At 32.9% G+C, this 15635-nt stretch overlaps 3 protein-coding genes across 4 annotated transcripts; 1 reads left to right on the top strand and 2 right to left on the bottom strand.

Annotated features, from left to right (window-relative positions):
* Positions 1-6144: 6144 nt before the first annotated feature.
* LOC123902555 (auxin-induced protein 15A-like) lies at positions 6145-6522 on the top strand. The gene has a single exon (XM_045952317.1). The coding sequence runs from the start codon at positions 6145-6147 to the stop codon at positions 6520-6522; it is 378 nt and encodes a 125-aa protein (XP_045808273.1).
* LOC123902554 (probable 3-deoxy-D-manno-octulosonic acid transferase, mitochondrial) lies at positions 6190-11608 on the bottom strand. 2 transcript variants are annotated; one of them, XM_045952315.1, is made up of 11 exons: positions 11166-11608; positions 11024-11066; positions 10592-10714; positions 10212-10331; positions 10058-10136; positions 9704-9820; positions 9302-9399; positions 8818-8908; positions 8363-8482; positions 8214-8287; positions 6190-8122 (listed from the first exon to the last, which is right to left on the bottom strand). In XM_045952315.1, exons 1-11 carry the CDS (start codon positions 11453-11455, stop codon positions 7934-7936), a joined length of 1344 nt encoding a protein of 447 aa, XP_045808271.1. In that variant the 5' UTR covers positions 11456-11608; the 3' UTR covers positions 6190-7933. The 2 variants fall into 2 exon arrangements, with proteins under 2 accessions (XP_045808271.1, XP_045808272.1); XM_045952316.1 differs by having other exon boundaries at positions 8217-8287.
* Positions 11609-12419: 811 nt separating this feature from the next.
* On the bottom strand, positions 12420-14882 carry LOC123924874 (protein PSK SIMULATOR 1-like). The gene is made up of 2 exons (XM_045977855.1): positions 14632-14882; positions 12420-14216 (listed from the first exon to the last, which is right to left on the bottom strand). The coding sequence occupies exon 2, from the start codon at positions 14178-14180 to the stop codon at positions 12561-12563; it is 1620 nt and encodes a 539-aa protein (XP_045833811.1). The 5' UTR covers positions 14181-14216; positions 14632-14882; the 3' UTR covers positions 12420-12560.
* Positions 14883-15635: the final 753 nt, after the last annotated feature.

The following is a 15635-nucleotide window of genomic DNA, read 5'->3' as shown; positions in this document are numbered from 1 at the left end:
AATTTTCATAATACTTATTGTTTCAATTTATATAAATGATTTTTCAACATTATAATATAAAATACCGCATAACATCCGTGCATCGCACGGGTGTGTGACTAGCAATGGATAAATCCACGTAAGTGTGTTTTTGCCCAAACCTAACCCCTATTTTCATATATACTACTTCCTTCCCATTTTATAAGACTCAGTTGGACTAAATGTACTATTTATATATCTTGTTTTGATCGTATTTTTTTAAAAGTATATAAATGTATATATTATCATATAAGATCTTGTTTGATTTGTTTCTGTAAATATTTTCTAAATATCAAATTTTTATAATTTTTACTAATACACAATTAAAGATCGTAATCAAAATTATGTATTGATATACGTGCAATGGTTAAAAAAGTCTTATATTTTGAGATGGAAGGAGTAGTTACTACTTCCCCCATTCCAAAATGTAAGTCACTTTGGGCAAATTACACAGATTAAGAAATGTAATCAATGTTGTATGGAAAAGAGAAATTATGAGTTAGTTTACAAAATTGTCATTTATTAATGATATATGAAAGATAAATTGAAAAATTGAAAGAAGAGAGAGTAATAAATAATTAAGGGTATAATAGGAAAACTAGCATTAAATGCTTCATTGATAATGTAAAATGACTTATAATTTAGTACAAATTTTTTTCTCAAAGTGACTTACAATTTGAAACGAGGGAGTACTAAGTTGGTAAATCCATTAACCTCTTTTCTTTTTTCTCCCTAAATAAATCTCAAGGACCCCTAACTATTCTCATTTTGTTTAGTCTTATATTCCAATATCAATATATAAATATTTTTAAAATAATTAAACAATTTAATTTGTATATATTTTGTATAGATGCAAGCTGAACATGTTATTTGTTACTACTTACTACTCCATCCCCAAATACAATTGTTCTTTTAACTAATTCACAAGGATTAACAAATAATTAAACTAGAGTTATATATGTATCATAGATATTTCAATATGAGCATCTAGTTTTTTTAACAAAAAAAAAACTTATAAAAAGTCTTTTTATTTTTAAAATAGAGTTATTATATCTAAGACAAAAAGTAGTATATATAACTAATGTTGAACACTTTATGAAGATTAGGAAGAATCAGAGTTCACAAATTTAATATGTTTAGCATAATGTCCTTTTATTGGTCCAATTGGTTTGTAGTCCTTAATAATAAATATAATTCCAACAAAACCAAACAACAATTAGGATGAGAAGAAGAAAACACATCTATGGCAAGTGCTTTTGTTACTAAATAATTAAAGACAGTTCTTGACTAGGTAATGTGAATATGGTACTAATTAATAATATGCCACTAATTTGCATCATCGAAGACATATGTGATGGTTAATAAATATTCACATGGTAATTGGTCCCAATTTTCCCAATGCGTGTATTCATAAGGGGGGCTACTACTATACGATGTTTTTTAAGCTCTTTTAGCCTTGCCATATTTGATGCAAACGGTACTACTAAGGTACAGAACGTATTTATATTTTTTGTAGCCGTACATTACGTTATTTTTATATCAAAATCAACTCACACGTGCGATCTATTTTTTTGATCAAGGAATAAAAGATAAAAGGGAAAACAACAAAGACTACCATCTTAACGGAGAATATGATGCAGTTGCGAGGTCCATACTTTAAGTACAATCTCAGAGGGCGCATCATGTTTAGCCGGCCAATCAGCACATTCATTTCCTTGGCGTAGAGTATGGTGGAAAGAAACAACCCAATTTTGACAGGAAAGTTGATAAAGCTGACTAATTAGCGGAGCATAAGGATGGAGGGGTTGAGCCTCTAACATGATTAAATTAAGAGCCTCCATAGAATCTGACTCAATAATAATATTCCAGTGACCAACATCATAAGTCATACGAAGGTCATGAAAAGTGACATATAACTTCGTCACCAAACAAGTAGTAATACCACAAAAACCAGAGAAACTCAATAACCACTCACCATTATTATTCCTCATAAGGTCACCAAAACCTAATCTCCATGTGTTTTAGATAAAGAGCTGCGATCAACATTGACTTTAATGATACTATCTAAAGGAGGAAACCATGTGTCATGCTTACTAGGTTTGTAGATGTCTTCTTTATAGAGAGGAGATGCAACACATTAGAGTGAAGATAATATATTTGGCTAACGCAATTCCGATTCAACCAATCATTATCATTGAAAACTTTATCATTTTCGGACTTCCATAAGATCCGGCACATTATTAGCAGTGGCAGATCTTGTTGAATGCCTGTTTCCCAGATAGCCCATTGGTTGACGAGTCACTTTGCAACCTAGAGATACTTGGTTCGAAGCTTGACATTAGCAAAAAAAATAATATTATTAATTAATATTTATTCATTTAATATCTATAGAGTTTTGATGGTTGAGTGATATTTTTGATTTCATATTGGTCCTTAAAATTTTTTTCATCTAAGTTCATTATGATTATCTCCATCAATTACAATGGTTCCTTTCGTCAATTTTTTCAAAAACAAAATGTTAGTTTTGCACAAGTCCATTATTACTGATGGTGTATACCACCAACATCCAATTTTGTTTTCATTCCTTCATCTTCTCCATTAATTTGTTCTTCATCTTTATCAACATTTTCATAAACTTCAACAACAAAATTTCAGATCTTCAAACAAACTCAAAATGCACACTTCAACCCAGAAAATTAAAATCTAAAAACACAAATTAAAATAATTCAACTATCAAACTTAAAAATTAGGCTAAATTACTCTTTTATTTTCTTTTTCTTCATCTTCTTCAATCCCCTTTTCATCATCTTCATCAAACAACTACCAATCTTCAAACATCAAATAAAAAAAAAACTACAAAAAAACCCTAGATCTGAATGAACGTTGGTCCTTTCGTCCTTATCTTCTCATCAAATTCACGCAGTCGTTGACGAAATCGAAAACAATTTTTTATCAATATAATTAGTTTTGTTTAAAAAAAATGTAAAAAATGAATAAAATTTGGGATTCAGTTCGGGGCAAGAATGAATCAGTTACTATTTTTGCTAGGCGGAAATGATTTGAGCAACTAAATAGTTTCTCTCGTGGGCGGAAATGATCTGAGCAATTAAATGATCTGAACGTGTAGTTAACATCGATGGTGATTGGTGATGAGCTTTAGGCACCGTGAGAAATTGGTACCTATAAAAATGTTAGCACTTCAACGAATAGCTCAAGATGAGCGTATGAATTGGAAAATTGTGTGACCTTGAGAGTGAGTCCATATTGGTTTTATGAGAATATGCATAATCCACCTTGTAGGTTCCACTATGCAGTAAATTTGTATTAAAACTTGTACATTTTATATTAAATGTATAACTTTTTAATATACTGATACTATTGTTGTTTTTTTTAAAAAAATTATTACTTTTCGTAATTTTAACATGTGCAATATTGTACATGTTAGACAAACACTAATAAAATTACAATGTTCATTATCAATTTAAAAGAAACCGACAAAAAGTCCCATAAGTTCTAGCTCAACCGACAAAAATGCCGAAATTGTTAGCCCGAACATCGTGATGCGGATTCGAACCCGAGACCTCACAATTATATGTGAGTTTAATTTTAGTGAATTATCACATCATCTAGGAATAAAAAAAAAGAAACCAACAAAAATAGATTAGTTTACAAATAAAAATTCCCAATTCACCCAAAAAAAAAAGGTAAAAATACATTGGAAGTACCCCCTCAAAGTTGATAAAGCAAATTTATACAGTTCGTTAGATTGTCGGAGGCATGTCATCGTATTTATTAACATGCGTGAGATCAGAAATAGAAAATATTAACGAATCGTTAGTTAGTTAAGTTGTAATTGACGTTAAATTTGGTAGAGAAGATCACGGTTCGATCTCTCACAATTACGATCGGGAGGGGGATGAAACCACATAATGGTAGAACTGACCCCTTGAACCAGATTAAACTGGTGGTGAAAGCCAAAAGAAATAGAAAATATTAAATCGAGATATTAGACCTAAGTGATTAATGAATTCCCTTTAGAATAAATTGTTTGAGAGAATTCGAATTTAATTTGATTTTGATGGAAACAATTTTTTATTAGACTTTACTTGTCTCGTGGCCGAACTCTGAGTTACCAGTCACCCTTTACTAGGAACCAGGAAGTTAATGTAAGAAGAACTTTTAACGGATATTTAAGTTCAAGTGATTAATGAGTTCTTTTAGGATAAATCGTTCGGAAGAACCCGAGTTCAATCTATGGTTGAACACAAAAAAATAGTGACCAAATAATTAGACTTAACGATTAATCAGTTCTCCTTAAAATAAATTGTTGGCAAGAATATGAGTTTCATAAGTGAAACAATTTTTTATCACACTTTATTTATCTTACGAAGTCGAACTCTAGATAATTACCAGAATCTCTTTTACCAAAAAAATTGATATAGATCGCGCGAACATACACTATTAACTTATTATAAATTTTTAAATACTATGGAGTTTGGACACAATTTAAATTTATTTTGATATAAATTAATATTAAAACAAAACATGCCATTTTATAATAATTTCTTTTTACAAGATTTTATAATAAATTTTTAAATACTATGGAGTATGGAGAAAATTTAAATTTATTCTAATATAAATTAATATAAAAACAAAACATGCCATTTTATAATTAGATGATGGATACATACTCATCTAAATTAAATTATACGGATTATCAAAAAATCAAATTAAATTATACAGTATCGAATGTTCATCTTATTTTATTTTATTCTTTTTTTTTTCTTTTCCAAGTAACCTAATAGCTAAGAATTCCACCTTTAAAGATGGGATGTTCGGGATTTGAACCCCTACCTCTGCATATAAAATACGATATCCCTTAAATTTATGGGGACTCGTATCATTTTATTCTATGATAATATACGTGAAATGGTTGTCATTATTGAACGAATGTTTCAACAATAAATAAAAAATAAATAAAAATGGTCATATGAGTAGGCAATGTGAAGTCCATCGGAACATCCACTTTGAAGTTCATGGGATCCTCATTTGATAGGAACAAGCCAACCAACCAGCCGGTCATTTTCCTCTCTTGTCCAAAGCCAAGCTTCACCTCTTTTGAGTTTTATATAGAATTTTGTTTTTTTGAAAATAATTTTTATTTAATAATTGCATGATTTAATTGTTTACCTAAACACCCTTTTTTAATGAAGCCTAAACACCCTATCAATCCTATTTGGATTAGCTTATGTAAAACTTAGCCAGTGAGACACCTAAGGTACAAACTTTCTTTTAGGCAAACATAAGTACAAAATTAGGAAATGTAAAGAGTTTTGAACATAAATTTAAATACAAAGACAAAAACTAGAAGGTAGAGCATTTTTTCTTTCTGAAAAGGAAAAATATATATAAAATATTCAAGTACAAGGTGTAGACAGTAGAGCTTTAAAAAAAATCAGGTAAAAGTTACCAAATTTGTTTGGAAATTTATTGTCCATAGGACTTGTAATGATTGAGATTATTATTTAGACTTTTGTTGAGAAACTTTTTATTGTAATATTTTAAACATGCTTGCAAAAAAATCATTCAAAAACATACGATAACTTAGCGGCAGACATTAAAACTATTTGTAGAATAAAGTGCAAACCTTTTTAAGGGGATAAAATAAAATTTGGAAAGTTTGTCAATTAAACCTAAAAATATATTTAACTTAAAAATAAAAATGCAATTAAACCTAAAAAGTTTGTCAAATTTTAATTATGAAAACTTGAAAAGCATTATAAGCAACCACTGCACTGCACAGGGACACCCCTGTTCCAACAATAAGGGCAACTACATCCTTTTCGTTTCAATAATGGCATATTAGAGGCATTATAAAGTTATACAAATAGCAATAGCATGTAAGCATGAGATAGAAAGGACTACAGCAAACTACCATACCAAACCTTTGTCAAAACATTTTCGGATTTTGTCCAGTCATTTTCCAAAGCACACAAGATGTCTCAAAACTTGTCAGATGAAAGAATAAAGAGCTTAATATATGAGTGTGCACTGAATTAAGTTGCAGTATAATCCACCACAAGAACCTCATATCCTCAATATTAGCACTGCAGCTGAAGAAAAAACATGGCATGCATGTGGCGCAAGAATGCCTGCAGTGGCAAAAAACTTCCATCAGACGTGCCGCGAGGCCACTTGGCTGTGATAGTAGGAGAGGCAAACAGGAGGTTTGTCATAAGAGCTGACTACCTGAACCACCCATTGCTTCAACAACTGCTTGATCAGGCATATGAAGGACATGGCTTCAACAAGAGTGGTCCTCTGGCTATACCTTGTGATGAGTTCCTATTTGAAGATATTCTTCAGTCCCTTGGTAGAGGAACTCGCACACGTCGATCCTCTTCCCCTGTGCTTACAAAAAAGCTAGATTTGTGCTTTTCCAAAGACTCTGTACCATTACTTGAAGTCTTTGACAGAAAAAGGAGCAACAACTACAAGCATTAAGCATAAGAGTTATTGTAGTAGCCTAAGGAGAACAACTTTATCCATCATTTTCCTTAGTCGATTACATGCACTGCTGTCCAAGAGTAGTTCTTGACAACCATGTTATAATTCCAAATGATATCATTTTGGATTGTCCAGATGTAATATCTGCTACCTGCCTGTTTTTCTTCTATAGATCAATTTGTATGAGTGTGTTTTTATGTGTGTGTAGCATGTGTAATTCAAATGTACGTGAATATATAATGATGCATGTATCTATTTTTAAAAGATATGATATACGACAGAATTTCTGGTGATGCATTAACACAAGTATACAACTAAGTAATGGTTTGAAGCAGTGGAATGCAGGATCATAAGTATCGGAACATTAAAAAGAAAGCAGGGTCATAAGTTGTTTTGAGGACCATAATCTAATAAATCAAAAGTTGACTTGACTATACACCAAAGGTCCAGTTACAGCACAAATTGATTGTGATATACTTCAATTTGATTTATTGTTTCAATCAAACTAGGTTGCAGCCAGTCAGCCACATTCAGTTTTCTAGTACTTCGTTCACAAAATTCAAAGCCACATAGAAAAACATTGCATACCACCATAAGGGCTTTTTTGAGAAATCCTCACTTAAGTGCCAAAGTTGGAGGTGAGTGTTGTTCAGCTCATAAACTTGACCTATTGAAGCACAAACTAACCATTGTCGGCACAAAATTAATTATAAATAAATACTTCACAACAATGTGGTAAGTAAGCAAACAATTGGAGAACCTAACCATAAAGGGGGTAAGAACTCACTTAAATACTCTACTGAGCATTTCATACGACTCGATATGGGACTTGGACATCTCATAATTCTTAAGTCCCTACCATTCCCCCCACCTCCCCGAGAGTTGACTTCAGGTTGCAGTCTAAGTTGCTTTGCATGACCTTCCTAGACAGTCTTTCCATAAATAGCCCTTTTTGAGCCAACAACCAGCTCCGATACCAGTTGATAAATATTCACACACTTGGGAAACCTTCCCTTCAAAACTAGCTATCAAAAGAAAAAAATGTGGTACTTAAATACTCCATTGTTCATCTCATACTACTCAACGAGGGATTTGGGCACCCCATAATACCCAAAATCCTTATCACAATGCTCTTGGATGAAAGTGAAAATCTGGCATCTACACTCTTCAAGCTTGCAAATGAAATACTAATAGAACTTCAGGAGTAAGAAAGTAACTTGAAATAGACGCAGCACCTTTAAGCAAGTACACAAAAACATTTGCTTATGCTAAATTGGTCTTTCCTAGCAATTTATTGAGAAAACAGACCACTATTACAGGGAAATATGGTAGCAATTTGAGTATAGTTTTATCTCACGTTAAATGCCCTAGTTATGAAGTTTCACTCTTCATATTCTTTGCTGTGATATTAATGAGGCTTCGTCTCAGTAAACGATCTACTAAAAATATGAAAATTTAGCAAACTCCATATATTCGCAACAATATCACTGGACAACATACAAAATGCTTCCTTTGCAGCTCTACGACGAGTTTCAAGAAGTGTTGTATTTGTGAAGAGCTCAATGAGAGAATTTTCAAGCTCCACTCTTCCAGAAACCTAGAAGTAAGCGAAAAAGATCACAGTTTAAGAATATTTGTTTCATGGTAAAACAATTTCAATTAGAAAATGAGATGTCTTTAGTCTTTACCACCTGAAGTACGGACAGAGGATTCGATTGTTGCATTTCCAGTACCATGTGGGAGAAATGGCCAACATGGCGACCTGAAATCAATTGTCAATTCCAGCAAATAAAATACTTTTAGATTTAAGAACTAAGAAAAAGGTTACAACATGCACCTGTCAGAATAGCACAGCCAGCTGCTGCAGCTTCTGAGATATTATGGCCAGATAAACCAGGGACGAACGAACCCCCAATCACTGCTATTGGTGTTAATGTGTACAACTGTCTTAATTCACCTGTTAAACAAGTTGGATGACAGTATGCGTCATGCATGGTATCCCTGATAATAAAAATAACAATAGCATTTGCCATTTCCCGGACCATATTACATAAAGTTCAACGTGGCATTGCAAATTTTCTAATAAAACTATGTTCAGCAGACTTCATCAATTTATCCTCAAGTAAAACCGAGTGTAATATGTTGTCGACTAAAACAGAGGACTAGTAAGTGATAAAGATGGTGTTATGGCAACTGCTAAAGAAATCACGTGGTCTATGTGTTCAACATCACATATTGATTTTTATGTATGAGACCATTTCAATTTCATGTCAGTGAAAGAAGAATTTTTACCCAAAGTGTCTACCACATAAATATTTGTTTCTGGCGTAAACCTCTCGTGTTGTGATCTCAAAACAACATTATGTCCTTCTCTTTCCAATTTCTGCACTACACAAAGTAAAAGCATAATTATTTTCAGAGGCGATAAAAGAATAGGTCATTATAAAGGGCAGTGATTTTGTATGAAAACCATTTCTGTTGTATGCAAATGATTTTGTACGAGCATCATACAGATTATGAGTGTATCCAAACATATAATCATTAGAGATATAATAATTCCTTGGAATTTTCATTGCATAAGCTGACAATAGTGAAGTCATATTTTTAACAGTAATAGTATAAGAAAACGACGCTTGAATTATATTCAGAGTGATTGAGAATGCATAAAATGGAAGCATCTGTATTGGATGGTCAGAAGTCAGAACAATACTTAAAAACGGTTATAACTAATAACAGACATGTTTTGAAGGGAAAGAATATGGAATCAAAAACTGACTTTCGCAATCTCTCGTCCATGCTGTGGATGCCGAGGGACAATAATAGTAACAATATTAGGTTGCAGCTGCATAAGGACAGTGTGAACTCCTAATATTACTGCAGAGAAAGCAAAAAGGAAGTAAATACAAACGTGTCCAGAGGAAATAGCGAATATGTAAGAAACATGTGTTGACATCTTTACCGGCCTAAGAGTAAACAGAAAAGTTGATATAATGACTAATAACAAAACGAGTGCAAATGATTTCAAAGTAACCGCGTATGTTATGTTAATTTTCCCAAACCAAGAATGTCACTCTCATTTCTTATGCTAATCAAAATGTTCAGGTATTTCAACTGACTCTGAAGAACAAATATGTATTTACAGCATAATGGTGGAGGTATAGACGAAGAATGCACTAACTTTCTTCTTCCCCCCTATGAATGGAAGAAGCCATCCAAACCTGCTTGTGAGAAAGCTGTAGTCTTAGATTATCTATACTTTTTCTGCTGCTTTCATCGACTCCAATGTCTCCTATTACTGAATGAAGAAAGTGACAAGACCAGATTAGTACATACCATTTTGTCACTTTGAGGAGAAAAAAATCAACAATCGGAAAAATAAAATAAATTGTTCGATGATAGTAATCATATTAGCAACAAAATGATGGTATACTATGCAACATGCTTTCCTTAAGAATTCAATAAAGCAATTAAGAGAGAAAAAGAACACATATATTCAATTTCAGTGATTTGAATAAATAACTTTATGACATACCATACTTTAGATCACCAGAAAAGTTTATGATATAAGGAGGAGCTTGCAGTAGCTGAAACCGGACACCCTGCTCTGTACTCTGACAATCAAAATGTTCAATGACAGCATAATAAAACATGAATTGCTGTGAATTTAAATAACTAGGATCACATACCAATGGCACAATCAAGGAAAACTTGGAAAACATCAATGAAATCAATGGAAGAAGCACAGATCCTGACCAAATATTAAAGGATTTTTCAGAAATCCGAGCATTTAACAGTGCCAGTGTTATCTACAAGAGTAAAATAAGTTATAGACAAGTTAAGCATATGAATGAACAGGAAATTAATTGGTCTTCTATTTTTCCTTTTAACGAAGAAAGCTAGTCGTGATTCATGACTGGTGTTTAGCTATCATTTGATTCAGTAGGTTATCACTTATCAGTTCCAATTCTAGTGGCATGAATAAACATTCAACTATTTTTGTCTCCCATAAGTAAGTGCTTCATAGACGTAGTCCACAAAACAAAAAAGAAAGAAATAAATGACTTACACCATTTTTTGAAGCATCCATGATAAGATTTGGCCAGAGTTCACTTTCCATCAGCACAATAGCATTTGGTTTCCAATAATGTAGGAAAGAACTTATGGAAGCAGGTGTATCAACTGGTGAAAACTGCAAATTTGCAAGTTTCAGAAGAACAAAACAATGTATTAAATCTTACTTAATTGCTAATTTGTGCTGGTAAAAGTTAATATCACAAAACAAAATCATATGAAACAAAAGCATAACACCTTTTGAAGTTACAAGTTTTACTTATATGAATGAATCACAGATTCACCACAGCTAAAATTTGACAAAAATCATTTAACTGTATGAACCCATCATAAGAATGACCAAGCTAATTACTTCATTTGAGAAAATATGAAGGTGGATGAAGAAACTACTTAATCCATGCAAGCATTGCATTCCCTAACAAAGTACCTGTAAAATGATTTCACTTGGAAGCCGTTTTCTTAGCACTTCACTGCATTAGACCAAAAACTAATGTCAGAGAATAATTCTCGAAATTTCAAATGAAAGGATGGATATTCATCTTCAAAGAAGAAGCAGGGAAGTGAATTACAATGCAGAGAGAGTGGTTATGGTCAAGAGTATATTCAAATGAGGCATTTTCTGAATGCAGTGTTTGATTACTGGAATTGCAATCATCCCTTCGCCTAATGAAACGGCGTGGAACCATACGAGGGGACCTGGTTGTCGAGGTTGAGAGGGATGACCTAGCCGTTCTGGCCATCGTTGGAGGTGTTCAAGGCCGCGGAATCTGCGCCACCGTAAGTGAAGACGGATTAACGGTGATACGCCGTAGCTTAGAGCTCTGTATATCTTGTACGCCGCTAATCCGTTCTTCATCATCGTCGGTTTAGCGGTTGGTTACTCCACCGGAGAGAGATCGATAACCACCATATTCTTATGGGCCTTCCTTGCAAATTATAAACCCCAATTTAAGAGTTTTTATTTTTCGCACCCCCTTAACTTCTCACACGCCTCCAGAGCTTTCAATTTTACTCTCTGACAGTTTACTAGCTACCCTGCTTATTGAGTTTGCATTTTAAACTGCTAACTTGTCGACAGTTAAAAAAAATTGTTGCAATCAAACTGTGACATATCATCAACCAATCACAAGCCTCGATGAATTATATAAATTGACACCCTTGTGATAAATTTTTCTTTCAATGTTTATCTTTTGTTATTTTCACCGTTTCATTTGCAAACAGCCACATAATCTATCGTCGATTATTCATAAAGTTCCTATTGGTGTTCTTTAAAGGTCATGGTTGGGAACATTATGGTAATCGACGAGAGGATTTTTGTGGCCAAATTGGGAACATTATGACTAACTTAAATGGATTCTACCCAAATGAGATTTTCCCATGCACAAATGGGACTATCACATGCTACCAAACTTGATGGTTGGAGCAACTAAGGTTTGGCCTTCTAAGTGCAAGCTTGTAGTACACAAAGTTTATGTGGGAACTTCCTCTGTTCTTCTGTTCTGCTAAAAGTTGAAATGCTTGATAAGGACTAACATGGACAAGAGGAACATGCCCCTCTTTTATCCTTTGGAGGGATATTTCTGTTAGGTCCCCATTTTCTTAGTTTTAGTTTTTATAAGAGATCAACATTTAATCTGCAAATTTGAAATTTAAATGAGGATATTAGTTGGAGGGAATTGAATTAGGGTTAATGGTTGCGCCCGCTTTCCTTAGTTTTTATAAGATAAGATAAGATAAGGATAAGGATAAGATTATAAGATAAGATTTGAAAATTAGAGTTTCTCATTAGGTATATTCAATTCTAGCACAATGGCAATATCATATAGGAATCATTTGATTTACTAAAAAAAGTATCCATATACAAAACAAAATATTGTACTATGATTCAACTATTTGTTCTGTACTATTCTACTTGTAAAGTCCTTCAATATGAAACATAGTATATACAAACATTTGTTACACAACTAATTCCTTCTTAAACGATCTAGAACCTGCTTTTTATCAATCCTGCATACATAATGAAGACCAACAAGGAGTTCAACCATTGCAGCTTCAGTTTTTGCTTGATTTGCAAAGTAAAGAGTCTGTACAAGTAAAACATTTGCTTTCAAACTAGTATATTCCTTCTCAAAATTCCTCTCACAATGCCACTTTACCATGTTGTGTGCAAGTGGAGCTAACCACTCCAATATCTGTGTCAGTACCACATTCCATTCTGTTTCAAGCTTACCTTTGGCATACCATTTAAGCTTACTCCTTAGAGCTGTTCTTATAGTCGTTGGTAGCCTATTGTAAAGATTGTCTCTCGTTTGAACATCGATCATGTTCGCGCGAGGTGATGACACGATCTTCTCTATTAATACAATCACATTTGCATAATGTAGAGCTAAAGCTGCTTCACCGAGGGTTGATGGAACCGGCTTTAACTTTTCCTTGAGTGATAGTTTAAAATAAACTCTACTTCTATGGAAGAAAGACGATTTATTAACTACCGGTTTTGTTTTCACATCGATGTTTTTCCGCGTAGAACCACCGTTAGATGGAATACAACTCTGTACTACATGGTAATCGGAATCGTTTTGAATTGATATGCAACCTTTGAAGGATCCAATATACTTCAATTGCTTTCCTTCTGAAGAAAGAAGCTTTTCACATGAATCTTGTGATTGAAGCACTTGTTGCACTTTCTTCTTTTTCTTGCTCTTGTTCTTTCTTCCAATAGGTCCTGAAAAAAATTCGTTTAGATTCGTCTCAGAAGGATGAACCGAAGATTGCATGACATTGAGAGCCGCCGGGAAAGAATTGTTGCGGCCGAGACGATTGTTAGTATAGTTCATTGTTCTTGAGGAATCATTTTGTTGGTTTTCAATTGGTAAATGACTATTTCCAAACACAAATATGATTCTCTCAAGAATTGTGCACAATGATCTTGCTAACAACCTAACAATATAATCATAACTTCTACTCCAAGGAGACAAATCTCTTACATTTTGCACTTGTTGCCTTTGCCACATAACCTTCTTCTGAAACTCGACCAATTTTGCCTTATCAACCATGTCGCGATTTAACTTCATTCTCCTTAAAGTTTGTTCACACTCTTTTAACACCTCAAGCTCTTGAGACAAAAGTGACATAGAAGTAACAAATCTTTCCATTTTCTTCACTTTTTTCTCCATCTTTTTCAATCTATATTCCCAACCTGACCATTGAACATAATTTTGAGATGGGTTATGAACAAAACTTTCATAACTATGATATATTGGATCCTTACACCTTTTACCTAACCTTGCAACAGATTGTGATATAGATTGAAAATTATGAAGAATCTCATTCCATGTAAGTTCCATTAAGAAATATTCATCATCAGAAACAAGCATTTTAACACCAACTGAATTTACTATCCATTCTCTTAGATTCATTACTTCATTATCACTCAAAGAATGCCAAAAATTAACAACCTTTGACATCAACCCTGCAACTTCAAATGCCATAATTCCAATTCCATCTTTGTCTTCTGAACCAATCTTGCGTTGAACTGGCCAAAAACCACTAAGCCATGTAACATTTACTGTTTCACCCTTCATTGATATATGAAGAATTAATCCAATAGACAAGTTTATCTGATTATTAAAAACATAAAAAACAGAAATTAGAAACTTAAAAACACAAAATTCAACAACAGGGAATTAGAACAGTGGATCATATGTCCTCAAATCCTAGCTCAACGGGCAGAAATGCCAAAATTGCTAGATCGTACGTCATGATTGGGGTTCGAACCCCGTCACTCCACTTTGTGTGAATGAGTTTTCAATGACTTATCATTTTTTCTATGTAAAAAAAAAAAAGTGGATCATATTGAAACATTATGAAAATTGAAAGACTTCAACTTTGAAGAAAAATGGTATTTTGAAGCAGCATGGATCATTAAGGAGGTTAAATCCTTTAAACCCATTTTGAAAATTCAGTTTTTTCCATGTTTCTCACTAAACAAGAGAGGGAGAGAGAGAGAGAGAGAGAGAGAGATTAGAGACATACCGTTAGTTAAGAGAGGTGAAGAGGCATTGAATTGGAGGAGAAGAAAAAGAGGTTTTTTTGGAAGAGAAAAGAGAAGATTTTAAGGTGAATGAAACACACGTGGGGGTGGGAAGAGAATAAGAAGAGTCCTGTACGTACTGTACAAAAAATCGGTCAAAACGAGGTAGGAAAGTGAGTCTTTGTGTCTTTTACAAAGACAAAAACGTGGATGTTATGTTATATTATACATACTGTTGGCTTTGCAGTTGTTGATTGCGTTTGGCAATTGGATTTCTCATCCTTTGTCGTCTGTATGGTGGGGACAAGACAAGATCCTCCCCATGAAGGCATGAACTACAGGATTCTGTTTCATTTTATTTGAAAGACATACAATAATACTAGACTTTCCCAGACTTGGCCATACAATAATACTAGAAAATTGGTGTCTGTTTTTACTTTTAAATAGGCCATGTTTTTTTTTATTGGGTAAGAAATAGGCCATGTTTAACAAAGATATTATATTATTGTAAAAAAAAACATTATATTTAAGTGATTAATGAATTTTTTTAGGATAAATTGTTAGGAGAATTCGAGTTTAATTCATGAAGAAAACAATTGTTGATGAATTTATTTATCTCATGGCCGAACTCTGGATTATCGAGGCATCTTCCCCAAAAAATTAATATAAAAAATATATAATTAAATAGGGCATGCTAGAAATTCAAATGGATTGCAAATTCTTTTTAGCAAATTTTTTTTTTTTTTTGTAGTTTTTGTATGTTCAAGTTTAAAATCAATCTGGAACTTTTGGTTTTAAATACGTCTTCTAGTTTTTATTATTAAAAAAATATTTGGTTTTAGGTTCATTGAAAAAGATAAACGAGATACATTGATTTTTAATAAGGTTAAAGAGTAATTTTTTTTTCTAAAAATAACATATTAATAATAAAATTATTGATAACACACTTCATTGATGACTAGCGCCAATGTTTAACTAAAATATTAATTAAATGACAATTTGTTTG

Source organism: Trifolium pratense, linkage group LG1 (genome assembly GCF_020283565.1).
Source record: "Trifolium pratense cultivar HEN17-A07 linkage group LG1, ARS_RC_1.1, whole genome shotgun sequence".
Classification (NCBI taxonomy): Eukaryota; Viridiplantae; Streptophyta; class Magnoliopsida; order Fabales; family Fabaceae; genus Trifolium; species Trifolium pratense.
The sequence above is the reverse complement of the archived record's forward strand: the minus strand, read 5'-3'. Positions and strand labels throughout refer to the sequence as shown.

Bases quoted from the DNA above. Each gene is read 5' to 3' on its own strand.
- LOC123902554 (XM_045952315.1), bottom strand. From the start codon at position 11,455: ATGATGAAGAACGGATTAGCGGCGTACAAGATATACAGAGCTCTAAGC. The intron at 8,483-8,817 runs GTAAAAATTCTT...CTTGTTTAACAG, and splicing joins TTATGTGGTAGACACTTTGG to GTGAATTAAGACAGTTGTAC. The intron at 8,123-8,213 runs GTAAAGACTAAA...GCTTACTTCTAG, and splicing joins CTCTGTCCGTACTTCAGGTG to GTTTCTGGAAGAGTGGAGCT.
- LOC123924874 (XM_045977855.1), bottom strand. From the start codon at position 14,180: ATGAAGGGTGAAACAGTAAATGTTACATGGCTTAGTGGTTTTTGGCCA.
- LOC123902555 (XM_045952317.1), top strand. From the start codon at position 6,145: ATGGCATGCATGTGGCGCAAGAATGCCTGCAGTGGCAAAAAACTTCCA.